This window comes from Elgaria multicarinata, chromosome 4 (genome assembly GCF_023053635.1).
Source record: "Elgaria multicarinata webbii isolate HBS135686 ecotype San Diego chromosome 4, rElgMul1.1.pri, whole genome shotgun sequence".
Lineage (NCBI taxonomy): Eukaryota > Metazoa > Chordata > Lepidosauria > Squamata > Anguidae > Elgaria > Elgaria multicarinata.
Genome location: NC_086174.1, coordinates 45,638,137 through 45,663,201, shown reverse-complemented (window position 1 = coordinate 45,663,201; position 25,065 = coordinate 45,638,137). Strand labels below are relative to the sequence as shown.

The following is a 25,065-nucleotide window of genomic DNA, read 5'->3' as shown; positions in this document are numbered from 1 at the left end:
GAGTCCCTGGTTGACAGTTGTTTGGCTGCTGTGTGGGCAGAGTACTGCCTTGGATGGACCCTTGGTCTGATCCAGCATGGCTCTTCTTACGTTCTTAACTGTCACCATCACCATCTCCTCAGATGGGCGGTTTTGGTTTTACAATTATTATTATTATTATTATTATTATTATTATTATTATTATTATTTATTTATTTATATAGCACCATCAATGTACATGGTGCTGTACATCTCTCCTCCCCCCTCCCTATTCCTTATGTGCCATGTCTTAAATTTAGTTTGTAAACCTAAGGGCAGCAACCGCCATGCCGCACTGGGAGTCTTTTTTTTTCTGCTGAAGGATGGGATATAAAAAGTGTAAATAAATAGGTATGTGGAAAAACAGGATACATGCTTTTAAAGAATGTTTCTAACCTAAATTTTGTTATTTTCCAGAATCATTAAAAAAAGAAAGAAGGGGGAAAGGAAGAAGCACTAACACCACACATTTGGTCTTCTCATTAGACTTCCACAATATTTTTTTTAAAAAAATGCATGCATACTATTTTGGAATGCTTCACAGCACGTTTGAGCCATACAAGTTCCTGGATGGAAAACCAAGAAGAAAACATGCATGCTGTTGGAAATTACACTAGTGATTTGGTAAATTGCAAGTTTTCCTCTGTGCTTGCACTCACTTAATTAACCCACGTTTTACTCAGGAGTGCTGAAAAAGAAAAATAAGTCCTTTTCTGACCACATGAAAAAATATCCCATGATTGCTTCCGCAAGGTTATGGGTTAGCCGTAGTGGTCTGGCCAAATTGGTGAAATGGAATGCTACAACTGCAAAAGTACTCTTCCTTATAACCTTCTATGCTTACAGGGAGCAATGTTTCCATGATCTATTAAACTTTTCAGTCTGGAAGATGACTGAGTTACAACTGCATAGACCAGAATTTGTGTTGCTACTCTATTTATTATTAATATTTCTAGACCAAAAGGCCTCCAATGCGGTGCAAAATAAATCTAAAATAAAACATAAAACTATAAAGGCCACTACAACCAAAATCCATTAGTAAAACCATAAAGCAAGAACACACTTTAAGCAATTTAAAACACTAACTAAAAGAGATGCATCTTAATGTGTTTTCTGAAAGCAGAGGGAGTAGGAGCCAATCATCATTCTAGAGGGAGGTCATTTCACAGTTTGGGAGCAACATAGGAGAAAGCCCTTTCCTGCATGCCTGACAAATGGGCCTGAGCTTTCCCTAATTACCCTTGATGGCACAGCATGCTATGTCATCTGAACCCAGGTGGCATGGCTTATTTAGAGGGGCATAACCCTCAAATAACCCAAGAACAGGTCATGGGTTTTTTGACGGATACTGTCCTCTCAAACTTGAGAACTACAAGTTCAACCGCAGCTTTTAAAGCTCAGCTAAAAACCTTTCTTTTTCCTAAAGCTTTTAAAACTTGATGTTGTGCAGACTTCTACTGTTACTTTCTACTGTTAGTTTTTCCCTACCCTGTGCCTGCTTACCCTTCCCTGTACCTGTTTGCATTCTCTTCCCCTCCTTATTGTTTTACTATGATTTTATTAGATTGTAAGCCTATGCGGCAGGGTCTTGCTATTTACTGTTTTACTCTGTACAGCACCATGTACATTGATGGTGCTATATAAATAAATAATAATAATAATAATAATAATAATAATAATAATAATAATAATAATAATAAAGCTATGCCACCCAGATTCAAACCACGTGGAAAGCCATGCCATGTAAAGGTAATTAGAGAGATCTAGCCAGCACACAAGGCGGGGATAACAAGCCGTAGTGGCTTTTTAACCACTCACGATCATGGAAACCAGGTCACTGACTGGCAGATGTTCTCCAGCGTTTCAGGCAGAATTCTTTCTAGCCCTACCTGGAGACAGCAGAGATTGAATCTGGCACCTTCTGTATGCAAAGCTTGTGCTCTATTGCTGAGCCACGACAACACATTTTGTGTGGGAGACAGTACAGAATGAGTTTGTTGCCTTTTGCATCATTACTATTCAACATGTACATCATCTATGTCTGATTAACACGGAAGCATTATCTGGAGTAATGTTGTAATTGGTGGGTGATGACAGAATTGCTATGGACTCTGACTGAGTGGCTTTCACTTCTACATTGCTTCACTTTTTCCCTACTACTATTATTGTGCTGTTAATGTTGCTGCTTGGAAAGTATAGGGTCCCAATTAGTTACACTGGTTTAAGCGCTAGCGTAGTGGTGGCCATCTTAGGACTATACTTGAGTGTTCTTCCTTGTATATTTGCATAGATGTGATCTAAAGACAAAATGCATGTGATCTAGACACAACTCTGAAATGTAACCTCTGGAGTGGGCAGAAACCTGAAGAATGGGAAACTAGCAATTCACACACATTTTAAAGGCATCCTAAAATCCCTCAGAGAGGCAAAATAGGACTGAATGACACTGATTTACCAAGGAGTAGTACCAAATGATCAAAACTGTCCCTGGTAAACAGAGACCACTGGAGCACAATGTATTATTATATTCAAAAAGATCCCTAACAAGGACTTTTTAAGGCTGTCCACTTCCTGCTTTTAGTTTTCATACTGAGAACCCTCAATCCCACCTAAATAACCTAAATAAAATAAGTAGGTAAGACTATTTTTAAAGGCTTTTAATGCTTTATGTGTGTATATTCTGTGTTTTAGAATTTTAAATTTTGTATACTCGTTTTTATCTTAATTTTTTAGAATTTCTGTAAACTGCCAGAGAGCCCTGGCTATGGGGGGTCGTACATAAGTGAAATAAATAAATAAATAAACAAATAAATAAATAAATAAATAAAGGGATCTAGCTATTTCACTGCTGACCTAAGAGCAGCTAGTGGAGATCCACTGCAGGGAGAAGCTGCCAGATTTAACCTTCCCTGAGTTTATACTGATCAGATATTGGCAATTTTATCCTACTAACCTCTATTTCTTCAGTTTGCAGAGATATTTCAGCCAAAAAAATTAATGCTATCTGCACTTAATCTTATATAGATGAACAACAGCAGAAATAAAATGAAGGGATTCAAAGTATATTCAAAGATAATTCCTTTGGAATGAATTAAAGAAACCTGCAGAATGACTCATTATGTTATGATTTTGTGGCCAGGATAATACACTTGTCATGAAATTTCAAATGATCACTCAGATGTGTATAAACATCCTTTATGTTTAGGATTAACTGGTTATTTAGGCAATATTTGGTCTAGCAGAAACTATTGGCAAAACCCACAACTTATCGAACAAAGCTAAGAAATAGGACTTTTCCACACGAGGCACAACTTGGGCAAGTGTATCCTTTAAATTAATCATTTTTTCTTTCAAACCATAAGCAATTAGTATTTTAGGTCTCCACACCCTTTTTTTTTGCTCACGCTCACTTCCTTTAAGGGCTGAACCCAACAAGGATAATTGGGCTCTGCTGGAGAGGTTCCTCAACACTCTGCTTCCGATACAAACAGGGCAGAAGTTCTGGCATCATTTGTGCTGTTTTTAAAAACGTGCTATTTCTGTAGTTGATTTAATATAATCAAAGGGGCTGCCTGCAAATTGTGAAAAGAAGAGAAATCCCCCAATGTAAGATCACTAGAAATGTTTTCAGACTTTGCTCATAGATGAGTGCAGAACTGAGACTGTCCGAGGACCTTCTAGACATGACATAGAAGATTCAGACATGGCATAGAAATCTGGGACCATGGCACCCTCCCCCAACGTAAGGATTTTTTTCCTTAGGGAAGTGGGGTGCTGGCAGAGAAAATGGGAAACAGTTATGGCGGGGTATGAACCCATTTTGAGTTTGGCCCAGAAGGAAGGGGGCTGGACTAAAGTTCAATTGGGGTCAGTCAAGATGGGAATCTTGCATTTTAGAGCCATTTCATATACTCAAAGTTGCTTCATCCATAGAAGCAAGAGGCTGCCTCATTGAGACAGCCGGCCACTCAGCAGCAGCATATCTGCACAGTTCAGTTCCAAACACGTACATCTCTGCTGCCACTATGCAACACACCTCCATGAAAGGGTGTGGAGACCCTCAGTCAACATTCAGCAGTCACATCCTCTTAATATCCTCTACAGCGACACATCAGCCACCACTCAGCCGTGTGTGTGTGCATGTGTGTGTGTGAGCTTATCCCAAAAGAAGTCAACACTTGGTCCATCTTTTGAAGTCAGCTCTATAACACCAAATCTTAGGCTACAAAGATATGTTAGACACTTTGTTGTTTTTGTTGCAACTGACTAGCATGACTACCACTCTGGAGTTTGTTAAGCAGTTTGGAAATATATCTCCACTGACAAGATTTCAAGTTATGGATTTTATTTTGGTATGAACTTTTGTCTATTTTATTAGACTTGTAAAGGAGCGATGGATTCATTTAGGCACCTTCTGCAGTGCATTTACTTGTGGTGCACTGTGGTCTGGACCGTGTAAGCTGATTGCGGGAGGTGTCAGTAGATGGATGAAATTTTATGGCAGAGGACTGAGTTGGGTTGGGTGCCTTTTTGATCCTCTCCAATGCTATGATTTTATGATTAAGGATACTGACAAGTTGGAAGCAATCTGCAGACAAACTAGAAGGAAGATAAGGTGCCTGAGGAGGTAATGCCTAGTGTGGTTGGGACTGGCAGGCAGGGCCACCCTACCACAGAATAGCACAAGAAAATCTATAAAAAGCAGCTATGCAGATATCTCCAAGTGCTACAAAACATATGAATTGCTCTAGTGGTCTATGGTAAAATCCACCCATATATTTTTTTTAAAAAAGGTGGATGGAGGGTAAAGCCAAAGAAAAGAAAATACAGTGAACAGAAAAAATTGTGAACCAAATGTCAAGGATGGAATGAGAAACATGGCAAGATTTACATTTCGGAGAAAGTTATGTTAACTTTGAAATGTGTTGTATATATAATCCTTACTTAGCAATTTGAACAGTGGCTGGGTCACTGAGTTTCTGTATAAGTGGTGGTTCAGCAGCTATGTTCCAAATTACAGAGTAGTTCTGAGAGGAGTTTGTTTTGAACAAGTGTGATGTATTTGGAGATCCAGACCTCATTTGCTAATGTGTGCTGCAAGCAGCAACAAGAAAGATTCCCTTGCTCTGTTTGCATTAGAACATCTACAGCAATTTCCATGAACATGGCATTACGTTATTGTTTCTGCTTGTCTCACAGATGAGGGGGAATGTCTTCACCAGCCTTGAGTCTTTTGTAGAAATTAGGCTGCATGGGGCTCCACCAACTGAGGTCTCTATGCTAGATGGTGATCCTGCCTTAGAAGAGGAGGAACTTTGGGAAGAGAGCCTTTGGGAGCCTGCATCCCTGTTTGTGCTTGTGCCTGGACTTCCCAGGAGAGCCTGTGTGTCTTTTCAACCCTGTAAGATTTTTTTTGGGGGGTGACAGGAATCTGGGGCATCTGGGGCTGTTGTTTCCCATTCCTATTGCCAGAGCTCCTAGTGAAGCGATTAGTCTCTCTGTTCTGTCCCCTGTGACAACTGACAATGACAACTGTTGCCATATTCCTTCCTAGTTAGCAGTCAGCTTCTGAGGGGAAGACAGGAAGCATATACCATTGGAAGATGAGCAGGTGTATCGTCTTTTTTGTCTTCACACTTTTTATTCAGGTTATTAGCAACTGTTCATACAAACTACACAAATATTCAAAACAATGGGGTGGGGTGGGGAGAAAGAAAGAATAAAAAAGAATAAGAATAAGAATAAAAATGCAAATAAATGTTTATGGTGATACAGTCATATTGGTGGTCTCAAGTCCCACTGCACATTCAATTCCAAATTTGTAGACCAAATGTCTGTGTACTTGTCACTGCAGTTGTATCTGATGTTGTAAATGGCATTATTAAGTGCTGCTATTGCCAGAGTAGATATGAAGTTGGCATCTGGGTCAGTTGCAGGGTTTGGTTCTTATGTCTAACTCTCTGTTATGTGGTCTCTTGTTGAGTACCTGTTTTAGATTGGGTGACTGTCCATAAGCAAGTACAGCTCTACACCCCCACTCCAGAGTTTGTAAGAGGGAAGTCTCGTTGTCCAGGATGATATGTAGATCACGGATTATGTTTGAATGGTTTTAGCCAGGAAATGTAAATGACAACAATGTTCTGTTCCAGTCTGGCCCAGTGGTCTGCTTTTTGACTTCACTGGGTGGGTATTGAAGCTTGAGAAATGCCTGATTTAAATCCTTAAACTGTGAATCTCTATCTGACAAGGATTAACAGATACATTGTATCATAGGACTTGGCTGTAGACCAGGGTTAGGCAATCTTTTGGGGTCATAGGTGCATTTGGCAATTTGATAAACTGTCCTGGGCACCCTCACAAAATGGTTGCCATGGGAGGCATGGCAAAGGACAAGTAAACTGCCCAAAAGACTAAGAACAAATCAAGGTAGTATCTGAGCCCCAATGCACTAAATAACTCAATTGAACCCACATCTTTCAACACCAATAGAAACCTATTTCCTAGCAATCCCAGCTGCAGTTAAGAAAATGTGTTAATTTCAAAATAAATGGGAGAGGTAAGGCACCTTGCTGGGTGCCAAAAAGATGTCTGGGGGTACACTGATGGTCATAGAAACATATTGCCTACCCTGCTTTAGACAATGGATTTTGTGGTGTGTTCTGGGTGGATGCTATAGGCATGTAGGTATGTGTTAGCAGCTAGAAGAGATTTCCAGTATAAGGTTATATGTCTGTTATATAATTCTACAGTAGTGTCCAGAAAATGGACCTGTTGCTTGGACTGATCTAGGCTCAGGATGATGGTGAGGTAAAAATTACTGAAGTCCTGGTGGGATTTCACAGGGCCTCCTTTCCATGAGTCCAGATAATAAAGGTGAATTTTTGGTAGAGAAGAAGTTTTTGGGGGCAGGAGCTGAGAAGGTGTTGTTCTAAGACAGCCATGAAGACGTTGACATACTGTGGGGCTATGCAAGCTCTCATGGCAGTGTAATTGAACTGAAGATATATTTTCTTCCCAAAGCTGAACCAACTGTATGTAAGTTCAAAGTGACAGATATACTGCAGACATGTTGTATATCTAGACATACTATTGCACCGTCGGGAATGATAATCCTAATGGCTTGTAGTCCATCTCTGTGGGAGATGTTGAGGTAATTTCTTTTTCCAATTTTTACTCTATAGGTTGTTTTTATTATGATTAGTAGCTGACTTTCTGTCCCTTAAATGAGACAGAAAGATAGGTATAAACTATCCTAATTATGTAATTAAATAAACAAATGTAATTCCCCCCCCCCCCAGAACTGTTGAGTATCTGCTACTCTAGCAGAAGATAATGACTAATCAAGTATGGCATGGTTCTGAACGCAATGCCTCTGGTGAAGTGAAAGATGGATATCAGAATAAAAAAGCATATTAAAAGAAGGCATAAGCAGGAAAAAGAAAAATCAAAAGCAGATGGTATGGGTAGGATAAAGGAGTATAGAGTGTGAGAGGCCTGTGAAAAGAGATGCAAGACATCTGTCTAAGTACCTCTGTTTATCTCCAGAATTCCCATGCATCTCCTTGTGTTCAGTGAGTCCTGGAGATCTGCCATGTTTATATGCCAAATGTAAAAATGGAAAATTATGAATCATTGGCTAAACAACCTTGTTTGGAGCTGTGATGGAATTTCCAGAAGAGTCACCATCTGAATATTAATTCTCTCTCCTATTCTAATACCTTTGACTAAAGACCCTCAAAGCATTTTAACTAATATACAAGAGATGATAGTAGTGTTGTTCCTGCAAAAAACTAGGCAATTGGAGAAAAGGCCAAAATAATTCAGTGAATGTAATATCAGATAGGACTCCCATATTGGAGCCAATATGCAATGTAGGGTTCTAAGAAGCTATGCATTTTTACATGTGGGTGTGGCTTTGCTAAAGAGGCATGAGCTATTCTAGGGAAGGAAAATAGTTATTTATAATAACTGTTATTCTTTGAGTGGTGCTCTGTGTATTTATTGTCAATTATAAAAAGTATCTTTATGTTGCATTTTGGCCCTAAGAAGGACCTCCAAGATGAAGTCATACATATATAGAACTCTACCTTTGAAGACCACAATTTAGAACCTCTAAGGTAAAGATGACTCTCAACCTCTCAACTTGTCTTGAGGCTTTTTGTGTCTTGAGGATGGCATATGAGGCAATGTCAGGTCTGATGTGTTCAGTTATTTTCCACCACCACAGAGACCCACATTTATCCAGATGCAATTAATTTTACTCTTATGTAGGGGAAGCCACACAGAAAGTATGACTGTACACAGTGCCAACTAAAAAGTAACAATGGTAGTTAAACAAGCATTTTCTTTTTTCTAGTTGCTGTGTAATCCCACACATGGAAAGGCCAATAACTTAGCTTCTCTGGAAGATGGAGAAGGATTAACAACAATTGTCAATTAAAGAACTGGAGAATCCTCCTCCTCCTATTTGATTCTCTTTGACTGAAGGACTATGACACAATCTTTTATTTTTAAATTTTGATAATTCACACTAAAGGGAAGAAATGGAAGCGCATGCAAATACGTTGCAAGTGTTCTCTAGAGACAGAACTTTCAAGAAAGCAACAGAACATGTTTTGGCCCTTGCCTCTTATCAGTGTAATATGTGTAGTGTGTAGAACCCACATGGTGTTGACAATTCAGGAAACAAATGGAAGTCTTTTTACTATTCTCCATAGCTTCCTGCTTCTGGTGTTCCTTCCACTGGCTCACTAAAGTATTCTGCAAGCCATCAAGGAATGTACATTATTTTTTCTTTGATCTGCTTATCCCAGACCAGAGATGAGACTATCACTTTATAAACAGTTTGTCTTGTTTACTTTTATCAGAGGAAATTCAAAGTCTCCCTCCATCCCCATTTTAGGAAGTTCCTAAAACATGATTTCAAAATTTCTACTCTAGTATAATTCTTTCAAATAGTAATATTTAATTTAATTTCATTTATTATATTACATTTCTATACTACCCCATTTCTGATGCTCTCTGGGTGGTTCACAGCTCTCTGACCGGTTCACAATATGCTCCCAGTCAAACTGAAAGCTATATGGTCCTGAGCTACAGAGAAAATAATCCATATATTCACTTTGGTAAATAGACTATTAAAAGCCTCAATATTTCATTAAGATTTTTTAAAATCATGGTCAGGAGTAGCTATTGGCCAATAAATTCTGCAGACATTGTGTAAGGGAAATAAATTTGGTCTCAAAAATTAGTTGAGTTGGTTTTCGTTTCTATGCCTCAAAGTCTCTGCAACCCTACCCACTGAAAATAGAGATGGGCTTGGTATTTAAGATCTACTCTTTTGACTGAAAGAGCACAGTTTCACAGCAAGTTTAATTAAAAGGAGAGATCCTTTATTGAAAATAGAAAAGAACTTTCACTCACACAAGTACAGAAAGGAAAACAAGTTAGTCTTACCATTTTTCTTCAAGCTGTAAGTTATAATATTTGTTGACAGAGGTGTTGCGCTGACCCAGGGCTTAGAGCAGTCATGATTCACCCTTCAGGTTCGAGGACCAGAGACAGAAAGTTGCACATGCTTCTTTTTATGTTATTGGGTTTCTGTTAGCCCCTACCCCATAAACCAAAAAGTTTAACAATAGGATTTAAACTCCCTCATTGGTTCTTAGCTCCCTGAATGCCGTTCCCTCCATGTTCAAGGCTCTGCCCCATTACATCACTTGGTTTGTATCTAATTCTGCTTACCCTTTTCCTGATGATACCTCCTGACTTTGTGGTTACAGACCCGACTTCTCCCCAATTTCATCTGTGACTAAGTTATTATAGGATACCTTATGACTTGCCACTATGGAGTTTATTTACTGGCATTCAGTTTTCCCATGTGGGGCAAAGTGCTACTGCTTAGGTAAAGAGGCCTGTAGCTCAAAGTTAGCCAAAGCCTCTTGCTTTAAAGCAGACCATTATGGTTGGGTCTTATAACCTTTGCCTTTTTAAAGATGTTGCATTACCTAAGCTCTTTTTAGCATACTTGTACAACCTTACAACCATCATTCTTTTGCTCCAAATTTTCATGTGCAGTTTGATACATAAAATATGGAAGCTAACCAGCCTATTCTACAACAACAATTAAAAGAGAGAAGTGGAATTTAAGCTAATTTCATCACCCACTTTTAAGATTGTAAACAACTACTTGAGAAGAACTTTAAAAATATATTTTGTATAACGTTTAGTGCATTTTAAGTGTATAGCATCTATTGCATTTTAAGTGAATAATAGATAATAAAATGCATACATTTACTTAGCTGTTTAGTCTGACCAACTCTCAAGGATTGGGACAACTGATATTTTTAAAAGCACAAGCCAAATATGCAACAGAATAAATATTACTTTCAAAACTATTAACAACGTAATAATACAAGCCACTGAAAGCCAGCCATTTTTCATCACTTTTGAAAGGTGTCTACGCTGAAGAATAGGGAAATTACTGGTGGTAAACAAGACTGCCTCTTTATTTGCCAATGATGTATGAGCCTGGAACACAAAGATGCTGTCCTGAGGAGGCTACAGAGATCGACAGATCTGCGACGTCAACATAGGGATGGCAATGTGGTGAATGGTATAGCACGTAATGTGTGTGTCTACCTATTCTCTTTCAGAGTTCATTGGAATACGGGCACTTGGTGTTGTTTTTTAAGTACCTACTTATAACATGTGGTCATTACATTCTTGGTCCTCTTGACATGGATAGGACTGATGTTCCTGCCCTCCCATTCTCCCACTTCATCTCCGTGTTTGTGGAAGTTTTTGCACAGTGAAGTTGCACCTCCCCGAGTTGCTGCACTGAAGCAAGGGCCCTGGCATCCATTTGTACCTACTTCTTGCCTTGTACTATAGTCCACACAATTGGGATAATTATTTGCTTAGATCTAAACATCTTAACTGGTTTCTGTATTGCAGCCAAAGACACATATTTCTGCTCACAGAGTATGTTTTCAAAGTTTTATAGTTCAGTGTAAATCTTACCTTTGTTTAAGGAGCTGCTTATTGTCTTCAATCGTTATGCTATCAGCATAATCTCTCTTGAAGATTTCAAAGGCTTCTTGGCGTCCGAGTGACATTTCTCCTCCCACTCCTGCTCAGGGAATAAATCAAAATGGAATCATTTACAGAAATAATGGGATTTAATATTTTACTACTTCTTAGACACATTCCACAAAGACCAGATCAACTAGTTCTTTTATGCACAATGAAAAATCACAAATTATTATTATTATTATTATTATTATTATTATTATTATTATTATTTATATAGCACCATCAATGTACATGGTGCTGTACAGATAATACAGTAAATAGCAGGACCCTGCCGCGTAGGCTTACAATCTAATAAGTTGTAGTAAACAATAAAGAGGGAAGGAGAATGCAAACAGGCACAGGGAAGTGTAAACAGGCACCGGGTAGGGTGAAGCTAAACAGTATAGAGTCAGAACAAACTCAATATTTGAAGGCTATAGGGAAAAGAAAAGTTTTTAGCTGAGTTTTAAAAGCAGTGATTGAGTTTGTAGTTCTCAAGTGTTCTGGAAGAGCGTTCCAGGCGTAAGGGGCAGCAGAAGAAAAAGGACGAAGCCGAGTAAGGGAAGTGGAGGTCCTTGGGCAGGCGAGAAGCATGGCATCAGAGGAGCGGAGAGCACGAGCGGGGCGATAGTGTGAGATGAGAGTGGAGAGATAGGCAGGAGCTAGACCGTGAAGAGCTTTGAAGGTCAGCAGGAGAAGTTTATATTGGATTCTGGAGTGAGTTGGAAGCCAATGAAGAGATTTCAGAAGTGGAGTGACAAATCACACTATGCAAAGAAGTTTGATGGATCTGAAAAGCCTGCTAATTTACTAACACTGATGACCCAATAAATAAATCATCTTTCTGGATCCTGTCTGTCTTTTTTTGGAATAAGCACAGCAACTATTCTCATAATAAATGAATCAGATTCCAAATTCTGTGGAAACTAAACTGCCATTTATAGACTGAGTGCTCCATTACAAATTTGTACTCTCCTCTTTCTCTTCTGCCATCTCACTGGCCAAACAGCAGTATTACTCAATGTTGATCCAGTCAAATGCTAGGCATCCTCAGCGGCTCTTTGCGTCCTTCAATTCTCTTCTGAAGCCTAATCCACCATCTCTTCCCGCCTCTCTGTCTGCTAATAACTTTGCCTCTTTTTTCAATGCTAAAATCCAAACTATTCGCTCTGATCTTGCCAGCTCTGCTCCTCTTCCAGTTCCTGTTCCTCATCTGTCAGTTCCTCCTGCAAATTTCTCTACGTTTCCTTCGGTCTCAGCTGATGTACTGTCTACAATACTGCACTCCTCGAAGCCTTCCACTTGTTCTCGTGTTCCGATTCCTTCCCGCGTCTTTATTAATCTTACTCCCGCTATCCTCCCTTCCTTGCTTCATATTATTAATCTTTCTCTGTCCTCTGGTTCATTTCCTTCTGCTTTTAAACATGCTACAGTCTATCCTATTCTCAAGAAACCTACTCTTGATAGGCTAGCTCTGTCTAACTACCAACCTGTCTCTTTGTTGCCTTTTGTTTCAAAGATCCTAGAACGTGTGGTCTACTCTCGTTGTCTTGACTTTCTTTCTAGTAACTCTGCTCTGGATCCCTTTCAATCTAGATTCCGTCCTTTGCATTCCACTGAAACAGCCCTTACTAAGATCACCAAAGATCTTCTTACTGCCAAGTCTAAAGGCCTTTATTCCGTTCTTATTCTCCTTGATCTAACTGTAGCCTTTGACACGGTTGATCATGATCTTCTCTTAGATTCCCTTCATGACCTTGGACTTTGCGGCTCTGTCTATAACTGGTTTGCCTCCTATCTAGCGGGTCGCTCTTTCAGCGTGTGGGCTAATGGCAGCTCGTCTTCCTCTTTTCCCCTTTCAGTAGGGGTTCCGCAAGGCTCGGTGCTTGGCCCGTTGTTGTTTTCTTTATACATGTTGCCCTTGGGCAATCTTATTCAATCTCATGGCCTCCAATATCATCTGTATGCCGATGATACACAATTATATCTTTCATCTCCGGAACTTTCTCCTGATGTTCACGATCGTATCTCAGCATGTCTTTCAGATATCTCAGCTTGGCTGCTGCATCGTTGTTTGAAACTTAATATGGCAAAGACTGAATTGCTTATTTTTCCTCCTAAACCTTCTCCTCATCTCTCATTCTCTCTTACTGTCAATGACGTTACGCTTACTCCAGTCAAGGAAGTAAGTAGTCTTGGCTTTATATTTGATTCCTCACTCTCCTTTATTCCTCATATTGAGGCAATAGCTAAATCCTGCCGTTTCTTCCTGTATAATATTGCCAGGATTCGATCATTTTTGTCTGTCTCTTCTGCCAAGAGTCTTGTTCATGCGCTGGTTATTTCACGGTTGGACTACTGCAACCTTCTTCTCTCTGGCCTTCCTTCCTCTCACATCAGTCCGCTGGTTTCTGTCCACCACTCTGCCGCTAAGATCATCTTCCTGGCTCGCCGCTCTGACCATGTTACTTAGGGTGACCATATGGAAAGGAGGACAGGGCTCCTGTATCTTTAACAGTTGCATAGAAAAGGGAATTTCAGCAGGTGTCATTTGTATATATGGAGAACCTGGTGAAATTCCCTCTTCATCACAACATTTAAAGTTGCAGGAGCTTTACTAGAGTGACCAGATTTAAAAGAGGGCAGGGCACCTGCAGCTTTAACTGTTGTGATGAAAAGGAAATTTCACCAGTTTCTCTATATATACAAAGGACACCTGCTGAAATACCCTTTTCAATACAACCGTTAAAGATACAGGAGCCCTGTCCTCCTTTTCATATGGTCACCCTAATATTACTCCACTTCTGAAATCTCTTCACTGGCTTCCAATTCACTTCAGAATCCAATATAAACTTCTCCTGTTGACCTTCAAAGCTTTTCACGGTCTAGCTCCTTCCTATCTCTCCTCTCTCATCTCACACTATTGCCCCGCTCGTGCTCTTCGCTCCTCTGACGCCATGTTTCTCGCCTGCCCAAGGGCCTCTACTTCCCTTGCTCGGCTTCATCCTTTTTCTTCTGCTGCCCCTTACGCCTGGAACGCTCTTCCAGAACATTTGAGATCTACAAGTTCAATCGCAGCTTTTAAAGCTCAGCTAAAAACCTTTCTCTTTCCTAAAGCTTTTAAAACTTGATGTTGTTTGGACTTTATACTGTTAGTTTTACCCTACCCTGTGCCTGTTTACCCTACCCTGTGCCTGTTTGCATTCTCTTCCCCTCCTTATTGTTTTACCATGATTCAATTAGAATGTAAGCCTAAGCGGCAGGGTCTTGCTATTTACTGTTTTACTGTTTTACTCTGTACAGCACCATGTACATTGATGGTGCTATATAAATTAATAATAATAATAATAATAATAATAATAATAATAATACAGCTAAAATGACACTCAATTTTGTTTTATGTCACTTGAACATCCATGAGTCTAAATTCTTTGCATGTTTTTTTTATAAAAAAATTGCTATTAATGTCTCCTTAAGTAAAACCAGAGTGTAAAAAAATCAAAGCAGTGGAAATATTTTCAAAACCATTGGTATTTTCAGGCAGCAAAAATGCATATTTTTCCTGTTGCTTCTCTTCTGTTTAACATTTTGTTTTTACATACCATGCTATGCTATTAGTAATCAAATTAATAAATACAGGCAGTTACCTCAGGCTGAAAAGATTACACATTAATTGTTTTAAGTTCACATAATCCATGGGGTCTATGAGCTTGAACCTCCTGAAGTTTTGGAAAGTACTGTTTTGCTAGGAAACTAGACTTTGGCCTGGAATAAGAGGTCAAAGCCTTTGCAATACCTGTTTTCGGTTTGTTCCTCTATTACCCCACCTTATTTCTAATCTTCCCTCCTTACAGGCCTAGCAGAACTGGCACAAAAACTATTGTTGCTGTATTCAGAGGAGCAGAAGCTCACAACAGTACAGACCAGTAGTTTTCAAACTGTGTTCCTAGGAAACTGGAGTTCCTTGAAAGCTAGACGTTCTTTAATGAACATAGAGAGGTGCCTTATATGACGTCAGACTATTTGTGCATCTAGCCAGTATTATCTGCTCCAGCCTTCCTCAATTTGGTGCCTTCCAGAGGTTTTGGACTAAAACTCCCAGAAATCCTGATCATTAACTATGATGATTGAGACTCATGGCAGTTGTAGTCCAAAACGTATGAAAGGCATTAGGTTGGGGAGGGATGGTCTACTCTGACTGGCAAGTGCTTTTTTAGGTGCTTCACAATATCTGTTACATGATATTTTCAACTGGAGATGCTAGGGATTAAAACTGGCATATTCTGCAAACACCTCATGTGATTTACTGCTGAGCTATATCCCTTACACTAAGGTCATTAATCATAGCTAGCAAAAGTAAGTGAAAGTCAGTTGCTTGTCACTACTAGTTCTAACTACAACATTGGGGTGCACTCTTGGGTAGTTTAACAAGAAGCCAATATGTTCTACATGTACAGGGGTAGAACATCTCCACTGCAGATATTCAGGGGTTCCTCAGCAAAGAAATCAACAACAAAAGGGAAGAAGTTTGACATGATATGACAGCCTTTTAAAAGTAAAATTGATCTAATGCTGGGTTGGTGGGCACATTTGGAATTTTGAGAATGTCATTGGCACTCTCACAAAATGGTTGCCACAGGGGCATGCTCATGCATAAAGTAACTGTCATAGTGGGCATGGCAGTTCACAAAATGCTCATTTCCTTGAAGGAAATCTGGTGAGGCTGAAAAGTAACTTGCTCAGGAGGTGGGGTCTGAACTCCAAAACCCCTCTCTGTGGAATGGCCTGCTGTGAGAGATTCGTCAACTTAATAGTCTTTCCAAGTTTAAGAAAGCCATAAAGACTGGTCTCTTCTGGCAGGCCTACCCAGATGAATTTTAAGATGTCCGATTGTTATTTTAATATTGTATCAGTTTTATATGCTTTAAAATCAGTTTTATGCATTTTATGGTATTGTTATATTTAATGTTGTTTTCTGCCTTGATCCAGAGGGAGAGGCGAGTAAGAAATAAAACGATGATGATGATGATGATGATGATGATGATGATTTTGGACCCATATAAAATGGTGTTGGAGGGCAGAACTTTGCTTGGCAGCATGGCAACCCCCCAGTTTAAAATGAACAAACAAATAAATAACATTAAAATCAGGATGGGCAGGGAGCCTGATGGGTACCAAAAGAGGTGTCCACAGGCACATTGGTGCCAATGGGCACCACTATGGAGATGCCAGACTTGCATATTACCATTGGTACTGAAATCACCTTGTCCTATATTTTGATATTTTTACATGTGCTGATTGGAACCAATGGCCTCCTTCACATTAGAGCAGGGGTAGGGAGCCTGGTAGCTTCCAGATGTTTGGCCTTCAAATTCTGTAAGCCTCAACAAGCATGGCCAATAGTCAGAGATGATGGGAGTTGTAGCCCAAAACATCTGGAAGGCACAAGGCTGCCTGCCCCTGCTTTAGAGATATTAAGGACAGACTAAAGTGCAGTAAAAATGATAATCCAATTGCTCCCCAGAGAAATGGGAAAATGTAAAGTACCAACTTTTCACTGCAAGCATATTTGAAAATATTGCCCTCCATTTTACTTGAATATGAGCACATATGATAACAAAAGATGGATGGGTTGTGGTGGTAGTAAACATACCCATATAGAATGATTTGAGTGGCAAAAAAGTCTGCAGTAACACTCCAACCTTTTAAAATCAGACAACAAGAGGCAAAAAATCATTACAGTATTCACATCTGTATAGGTCAAATGAGCTGGAGGGGAAAGGACAGAGATACTGTGCTTGATGTTAATTGAAAAACAGAATGTTCTCATCTCATGCCAGGCCCCAAAATAAACGATGCGTTTTACATGTGACCAGCTTTAATCTGAACCATCAACTAGCCAGCAGAATTTTCTCCTTTTGAGAATAACTTCAACATACTTTAATTTGATTTACCAAAAATGGCTACAATCTGACTCTATCCCCACCCACCCCATCCCATGTAATACTCTCAGTAATATATGAAACCGCAGACTGTGCAATCTTGAACGGTATTTTAAAATCCTCCCTGCCCAGTTTATCCTGAGAGCTACTCAAGTACTACTCCATCCCAACCAGGTTATCACATAATGCAAAGCGCTGAACATGTAAGAACACACATTAGAGCAAGTCCAGAGCTAGACCAGGCATATGTCAAATTTTTGCATTTTAAAAAAATATGTCAAGGTGTTTCCATTACTTAGACTTGTCAGACATTTGTCAGAAATCCCTGGAAACTTGATATTTATATTAAGTTCCTAAACTGGTTGCTTATCTTCCTGTTTTAAATGCATGCCAAATTCACTGGTAAAAATGAAACTTCAGACAGATACTGGAAACTGTGCTTTCCCCATATGGTATTATCACATCATCCAGTGTAAAACCTTTTCTAGATAAAAGAGATTTTTCTCTAATAGTCAGTTTAGCTGGCTGGTACCTAAGTAGCTCCATGCATATAAGCAGTCTCTTTGCCAACTAAGGCCATAGCTAGACCTAAGGTTTATCCCTGGATCATCCAGGGGTCAAACCTGTTCATCTAGGTAACACACAGGGGATCCAGTGCTCAGGCAGGGGCGAACCCTGGATGATCCCAGGATAAACCTTAGGTCTAGCTGTGGCCTAAGATACAGTGAAGACACTTGGTTCAGAATAGATTAAATAAACAAATATGGACTCTGTAACTTTTAGTTCACTGTGGCCTGAAATTTGACATCTTTTACAAAATCAGTACATTAATTAAGTTACATTTTATTTTATTTAAATAGCATTTATGTTCCTTTTTCCTAACTAAATCCTACTTTTAAGTTTTCTTATTTGCTCCTATCTATACAAATGCTCTAGCCACCTGGAAGGTTTGTTACAGCTTGAAACACATTACATTTATTATTTAAAAAGTAGAGAGCTAAATGGTAGGTTGGAAAATTACTTGAATTAAATCAGCATCACACACACACTTCACCCACCTTTTCTATGAAAACTTTGTCAGTAACCCCAAGCTTATTCTCAACCTAAAACTAAGCAAATGTACATGAAAGGTACACTTGTATTCTTAACCTCTTTACTGTTGCCCTGTTTCCTCCCTTGTCTCTAGATTGTAAGATCCCTGGGAGTAGAGATCAATTGTTACTCAAAGCACCATGCACATTGATGGCACTATGGGCAATATCCTATGCTGCCCATGCAATAGCAGGCCTCACTGCTAACACAATGGGGAGCTAGTGGTTCTTAAAGCAACTAGAAATGAGTGGAAATGCTTATTTCAGGAACAGAGCAGTTCAGCAGAGCTCACAAAAAAGGAACTACAGTGATCTGTCCTGATCCAGAAACACGTATTTCCTGGAGGGTTACTTTAGGAAACACTAACTCTCCATTATGTTAGTGCTGAGACCCGCCAGCACAACAGAAAGTGCAGGAAGGCAGCAGCATATTGTATACTGCCCTATATAAATCATCATCATCGTCGTTGTCGTCATCATCATACACCAGTTTAACTTTTACTATGGATTATTTTGGACCCTAAGGAAATCCAGCCAACCTATGGAATAAAGATGACTGGAAGTGACCTTCATTAAGTGCCTGCCCCAAACTGATTAAGGCTTAGCCAGACTTATTAATGCTGAAAAGTCATACAATGTGCTTCTGAGTATCAGAACTATGGATGGTCACTGACAACAATCTCTGGCCTAACGATCATTTAAAATAATTGACTTGACAAAACCTCATTTAAATGATAGAACCTAGTTAAGAACAACACATCCCACTGTGATCAATAGAACTGAGTATGCAATCCTAATTATACTTACCAGGTCACTATCATTAGTAGGCCATAAAATCCCATTGAATTTGGTGGGATTTACTTATTGGTAAACATGCTAAGGGTTTATTTCTTAAATGTATACTATTTGCTATTAGAGTTATGCTGTTAAGCACTTTACTTAGAAGCTCTTAATCATTTTAAAGAATAGGCCTTGATCTGTTGCATACTATTATAATAGCAATAAATACTTAAGGAAACAGCACTAATTTGAGAAGACAACATGGTACTAAAGTTTAGCACCTCACAGGATCGAAATGTGGTAGTGTTAAATTAAAAAACAACAACCCTAAGGTCATCTGCAAATCATTTTAACCTTGAACAGTAAGGAAAATAAAAGTTTATTATTACAGTTCTCTAAAGGACATCAAAAGAACCTGCTCAAATAGATTGTTTTGATTTAGTGATATTTTATCAAAACAAAATACAGGAAAAAATGCATCCGAAAACTGTTGCTTTCTGAAAATGGCATTCAAGGAGAACTATGAGGAGATGGGAAAAGAACATCAAATCTCAGAGAGACAAATCAGGAGTGTAGGAAATAAGTGTCTAGACAAAATGTGAGTGTAAGGCAGTTTGCAGAAGAATTCTACATACAGAAGATAGTGATGGAGAGACTGGGAGAAACATACAGCAGAGTCAGCACAACACAAGGAAATGCCAAGAAATGTGGGAAACTTGATGAGCTGGTAGAAAGAGATTATTCCCTTGCTGATGAACTTGTTTTAGTTAATAATAAAGATTTATACAACTTTCAAATGGATTCCTCCCACACATGATTTTGTGCCTTCTTTCCTGCTACCCTCAGCCTGGAAAATCCTCCCAGCTCAATTAATTAGTAGCCTCTTTGTCATTTCTTCCTAAAAATCAGCAAGAGCAAGTGAACCTTTGAATTCCTCTGCAAACTCTTACCTATCAGACTACACAGTCTTCCAACTGTCCCTTATGTAAGATATGGTCTGTATGTATGAATGTGCATCAGAAATACACACAATGGCAGTGCTAATAGAAATCACAAACCAGGAAGAAAAACATGTTTTGAAGATTTTCCTATTAAGTTGCCAAATGACGTTTGATGGCATTCCAACTGCCAACCATTACTCTATAGTGGCCATAAATAATTGTTAATATTTTAAAGACCTTGAAGGGAGCTAAAATATGGTGTTTCCAGTTACACTGGGCTTCAATGACGCGTCGAAGCTTCTTCCACTATTTTTCAAAGTATTACATTTATGAAATCTACTAATTTGCTATAGACATCGATCATATTAGGAGAGAACAAGGTCTAGGAATGACTGTAAGAAGTAACTATTATTTTACCAGCCTATTTGTAATGGGAACAACCCTGCAAAAGAGGAGTTGAGGTCCTAAGCAATTTTTATAAGCATATAAATATTAATACCACAACATTTCAGAAAAGGAGGGCTTTGTATTACACAATGAAGAATTGTCTTACAATGGATGAGTTTGTATGTCATGGTAAGCCACCATGAAAACAAGAAGTTCTGTCACAAAGGTGCCTGGAACACTGGCTGGGAGCTAACGGGAGGACTGAGGGGGGAAACAACCCACGAAAAGGTGCAAAGCACCCAATCGCCTGTAGAGTTAGTGAGTGAACAACCAATTCATGATGGCTTATTTCCTCAGTTCCTATGGCAGCACCCTTCCTGCAGTTCATAGAATCATAGAATCATAGAATAGCAGAGTTGGAAGGGGCCTATAAGGCCATTGAGTCCAACCTCCTGCTCAATGCAGGAATCCACCCTAAAGCATCCCTGACAGATGCTTGTCCAGCTGCCTCAGTTGGTCCCCTGGGGTTGCTGGCTATGAATGGAAACTTTCCCTCCTCGTATCAGATTGCCAAATGGAATTATTTTTCTGAGTCCACATGTTTGCCACTGCCAGCTTTTGGGGGGTTGTGGTGGGTCTTGCGCAACTGTGGACAAGTAGCTGACCACTATTTATCCCAGCATACCAATATCGCCCTCTTGTCAATGTCCATGGGAATTTCCATAATATCTGAGAACAGGTGCTGCATGGAGAGCCTGTAACAGAGTAGCATAGTTCTCTAAGAGAAGCAAACATGTGGCGGATGAAATCTATAAGTCAGCTATCTGGAATAGCTAAAGACTTTAGCTGTAGTACTTTAGTTTTCTATCCGCCAACAGCTGGTAAATCTGATCTCATGATTTAGCTCTGTACCTAGTTGCTGGACATCTATATAGCATGGACATTTGCTAGAAATGACAGGGGAGGAACATGGGGCAGTTAGCAGGGAGCCACATTGGCTGGCAGCTAGTGAAAATGCGCGGGAATCCATCACCATTGTCTTTCACAAGAATTAATAGTAATGTTCAGAGACCTAGCCTCGTGTGAGCAATCACCTAAGGCTAGTAAGAGCAAGGTAACTGGCTCTAAATACTTTGTATGTAAAGAGCCATTCATGGGCTTGGTTCATACAAATATAAAAATCAAAGTCAACAGGATTGCTTTGGAGTAAGTAGACTGTGGGTTGCTATGAAGACCATCAATAAACCTGTTATTAACATGCTACAACTTCAACACTATGCACACTTACATAGGAGTAACCCCGTTGAACTCAGTAGGATAGCTGAGTACGTACGCATAGGATTGTGCTGAACACTTCTTTAAAAACTTTTCCACTTGATATGAAACAACAATAAAAAATAGACACTTTTCATGCCAAGCTGAAAACAATTTATTTGAAGTTGCTTTGTAGTAAAACAAAAAGTACTAGAAATGTTTGCATGTAGCCATAATTCACTGATTCTCCACAAGGATTTCTCTGATATTATCATCTCCATCTGCTCAGAACAGAAAAGAGTAAAAGTTTCAGAGCTGGAGAACAATGAACCAAGAAGAACGAAGCCTTTAAAAGAGGGGGAGAGCCCAGCAGTAATACTCCCCTGCTGTAAGCTTCAGCAAACGTCTTCGAAAAGAGCATGTGTAATACATCTGGATACCTTCACTGGGCTGTACTTCAAAAATGGAAAATGCATAAACAAGGCAGCCCATTGTACCCCTGCAGTGTTACACTGCAGAACATGGAGCCTTTGAGAAAATGCAAATTCTCAAAGGAAAAAGAGGGTGCCCAGATTCAATGAGCTGAATGAATCTTTGGCACCATAATGTGTCACTACTGACACCATTAGGTTTAAACTGCTCACATGTGATCATAATTTTATAGGCAGGCAGTAAGGATATTTTAAAACAAGCTAACCACATTTTATGAGGCTATCTTCCCAAACGCTTCACAATGGAACTAAATGTAGAGGGCCAGGCACAAGGCCTAAGAACTACTTAAATCCCATGTTGTCCTCAGTACATGTTTTGGTGGTATTTAACTGGAGTATGAGCTTTGCACTAGCCTTCATATAGAGTCTATTTCATTCAATGAGAGATCAGTATAATTATATACATGTGTAGGAATCATCTCACCAACATCTAAGGACTAATCCATGCAATTAGCTTCATCTTTCCCCCGCTCCCTCCCCCAAAACCATTACTGAGGGAGAATATTTGCTTTTCTTCTTTCAGCCTTCTCATGATAATGACTGCTGCTGAGATGCCACAGATGAGGAGGTAAACCATACAGATTTTATGCAATCACTGCTTTTTGTGTAGTTTACTCCAAAACAGTAGAATATCCCTTTAATACCAACATTACAAAAACACCCTGCCATTTGTAGTCACACCAAACGAATATAACATAAGAACTACCTCACTGAATCAGACCAAGGTCCATCCAGATGAGTATTCTGTTCCAGCAGTAGTCAGACTCTTAGCAAGTTCAAGACAGGGCATAAAGTGATAGCCATCCCCTATTGCTTGCCTCCAGACAAACTAATTTAAATCTGGCGTTAAGACATAATGGCTAATAGCCATTGGTAGAGCTATTCATTAATTTGTCTAATCCTTTCTTTTAAGGGTTCTAATTTTTGAAGCAGCAAATTTCAGTTATGTACTGCGATTTATTCTTCAGTTTCAGATTGTGGTCCCATCTAAAGCTCACAGTAAATATCAAAATGTTACTTTGTGGCATTAATTGTAGCTGTCGGTTGGTTGCTAATATTTCCTTCTTAGGCAAAGAGCTTTAGAAGATTACTATATGAAGCCATTTCAACCTGGTTTCAGGACTGCTTCTAGCACAGAAACTACCTTGGTCATTGATAGACAGGCAGGGGAGTGCAATCTGAATTATTCCCTTAACATCCCAGCAACTTTCAATGCCATCAACTATGATATCCTTTTGGAACATCTGACTGAACTGGGAGCACAATGCTTTAGCAGTTGCACTTCTACTCGGGGGAGGGCACTTCCAGAGGGTGGTACAGGGGACTCGCGCTCAGTCCCCTGTGCCACCCAAAGGATTATGGGCTTCCAAAGGATTTCATCTTGTCCCCCATACTCTTTAATATCTGTATGAAACTGCCTCATATCTGTATGAGGTCAACTGAGACGTGAGGTAAAATAATCAATATGCAGATAACTCACAGCTTTACTTATTTACATTGAGTCAGGTGAGGTTTGGGGCCAATAAAGTAAAACTTCATCCAGACAACATACAGATGCTGTGATTAGGTGGTTTGTCTATTCAAGGAGATGGTTTTTAACCTCTCTTGGACTGCATAGTGCTCCCCCTAAAGGATTTTATAGTCTGGGTGTGCTTCTTTGACACCAGAGGCCCTTGTGGCTTCTGTGGCAAGAAGTGGCTCCTATCAGTTGAGGCTAGTGTGCCAACTGGAGCCTCTCCTGGAAAGAGATATCCTGGCCAGAGCAACTGCATGTCTTGGTAATCTACAGTCATGAGTTATGCATGGGGCCACCTTTGAAGACTGCCTGGAAACTGCAAGTAGTTCAAAACATAGATGTTAGGCTACTAACTGGACTAGATGTTCTGGTCAGGTTCTGAGCACAATTCAAAATTTGAAGACACTCTCCTCTAGGTGCCCCCACCATTTGAGACGAGACAGGAGGCAACCAGTGAGATGGACTTTTTGAATGTTGCAGTCCTTATAGAACTCCCTCCTCAGGAAGGCTTGCCTGGCATGAACTTTGTAATCTTTTCATGGCTAGGCAAAGACCTAATCTTAAAATGTTGTAGAAAGTACTCATAATTCACACAGCAAAATGATTATGGAAAATGTTTGGTTGAATTCTTGTTCATCTACTAGCAATTGCTCTTCAACAAAATTCTAATTTCTACTCAGTAATGCAAGTGCCTTTGTTTGATTCTGTTTTGTTCCATGGTTCGAACAACTAGCAGTAGAATAAATAACAGCTGCTAAACTTACTAATTCTTAAAATGGATGAAGGCAAAATGGTGGCACTTAAGTATCTTAAACCCATTACTATGAAGAATTGGTTTGCAAATGTCAACAATGAAATGAAGTACCAAAAACAAATGTGGGAGCATAAGAAGACGGGGAACCTAATAAAGTTACTGTGGAAAGAATTTGAGGAACCGATAGAAAATACAACCTTTCGTATATTATCAGTCAAATAATAGTTAGAATAGAATCATAGAATAGTAGAGTTGGAAGGGGCCTATAAGGCCATCAAGTCCAACCCCCCCCCCGCTCAGTGCAAGAATCTACCTTAAATCATACCTGACAGATAGCTGTCCAGCTGCCTCTTGAATGCCTCTAGTGTGGGAGAGCCCACAACCTCCCTAGGCAATTGGTTCCACTGTTGTACTGCTCTAACAGAAAGTTTTTTCTGATGTCCAGCTGGAATCTGCCTTCCTGTAACTTGAGTCCATTATTCCATGTCCTGCACTCTGGGAGGATCGAGAAGACATCCTGGCTGTCCTCAGTGTGACAACCTTTCAAGTATTTGAAGAGTGCTATCACATCTCCCCTCAATCTTCTGTTCTCCAGACTAAACATGCCCAATTCTTTCAGTCTCTCCTCATACGGCTTTGTTTCAAGACCTCTGATCATCTTCATTGCCCTCCTCTGAACATGCTCCAGCTTGTCTGCATCCTTTTTGAAGTGTGCTGCCCAGAACTGGATGCAATATTCAAGATGAGGCCTAACCAGTGCCGACTAGAGGGGAATCAGTACCCCACACAATTTGAAAGCTATACTTCTATTAATACAG

General features: G+C 39.6%; 1 protein-coding gene across 1 annotated transcript in view; it reads right to left on the bottom strand.

Annotated features, from left to right (window-relative positions):
• KIF6 (kinesin family member 6) overlaps window positions 1-25,065 on the bottom strand; it is a 211,449-nt gene that overhangs the window by 82,452 nt on the left and 103,932 nt on the right. Inside the window, exon 14 of the mRNA XM_063125614.1 lies at window positions 11,041-11,149. Coding sequence (XP_062981684.1) covers window positions 11,041-11,149 — 109 coding nt within the window. The remainder of the gene's footprint in view (window positions 1-11,040; window positions 11,150-25,065) is intronic.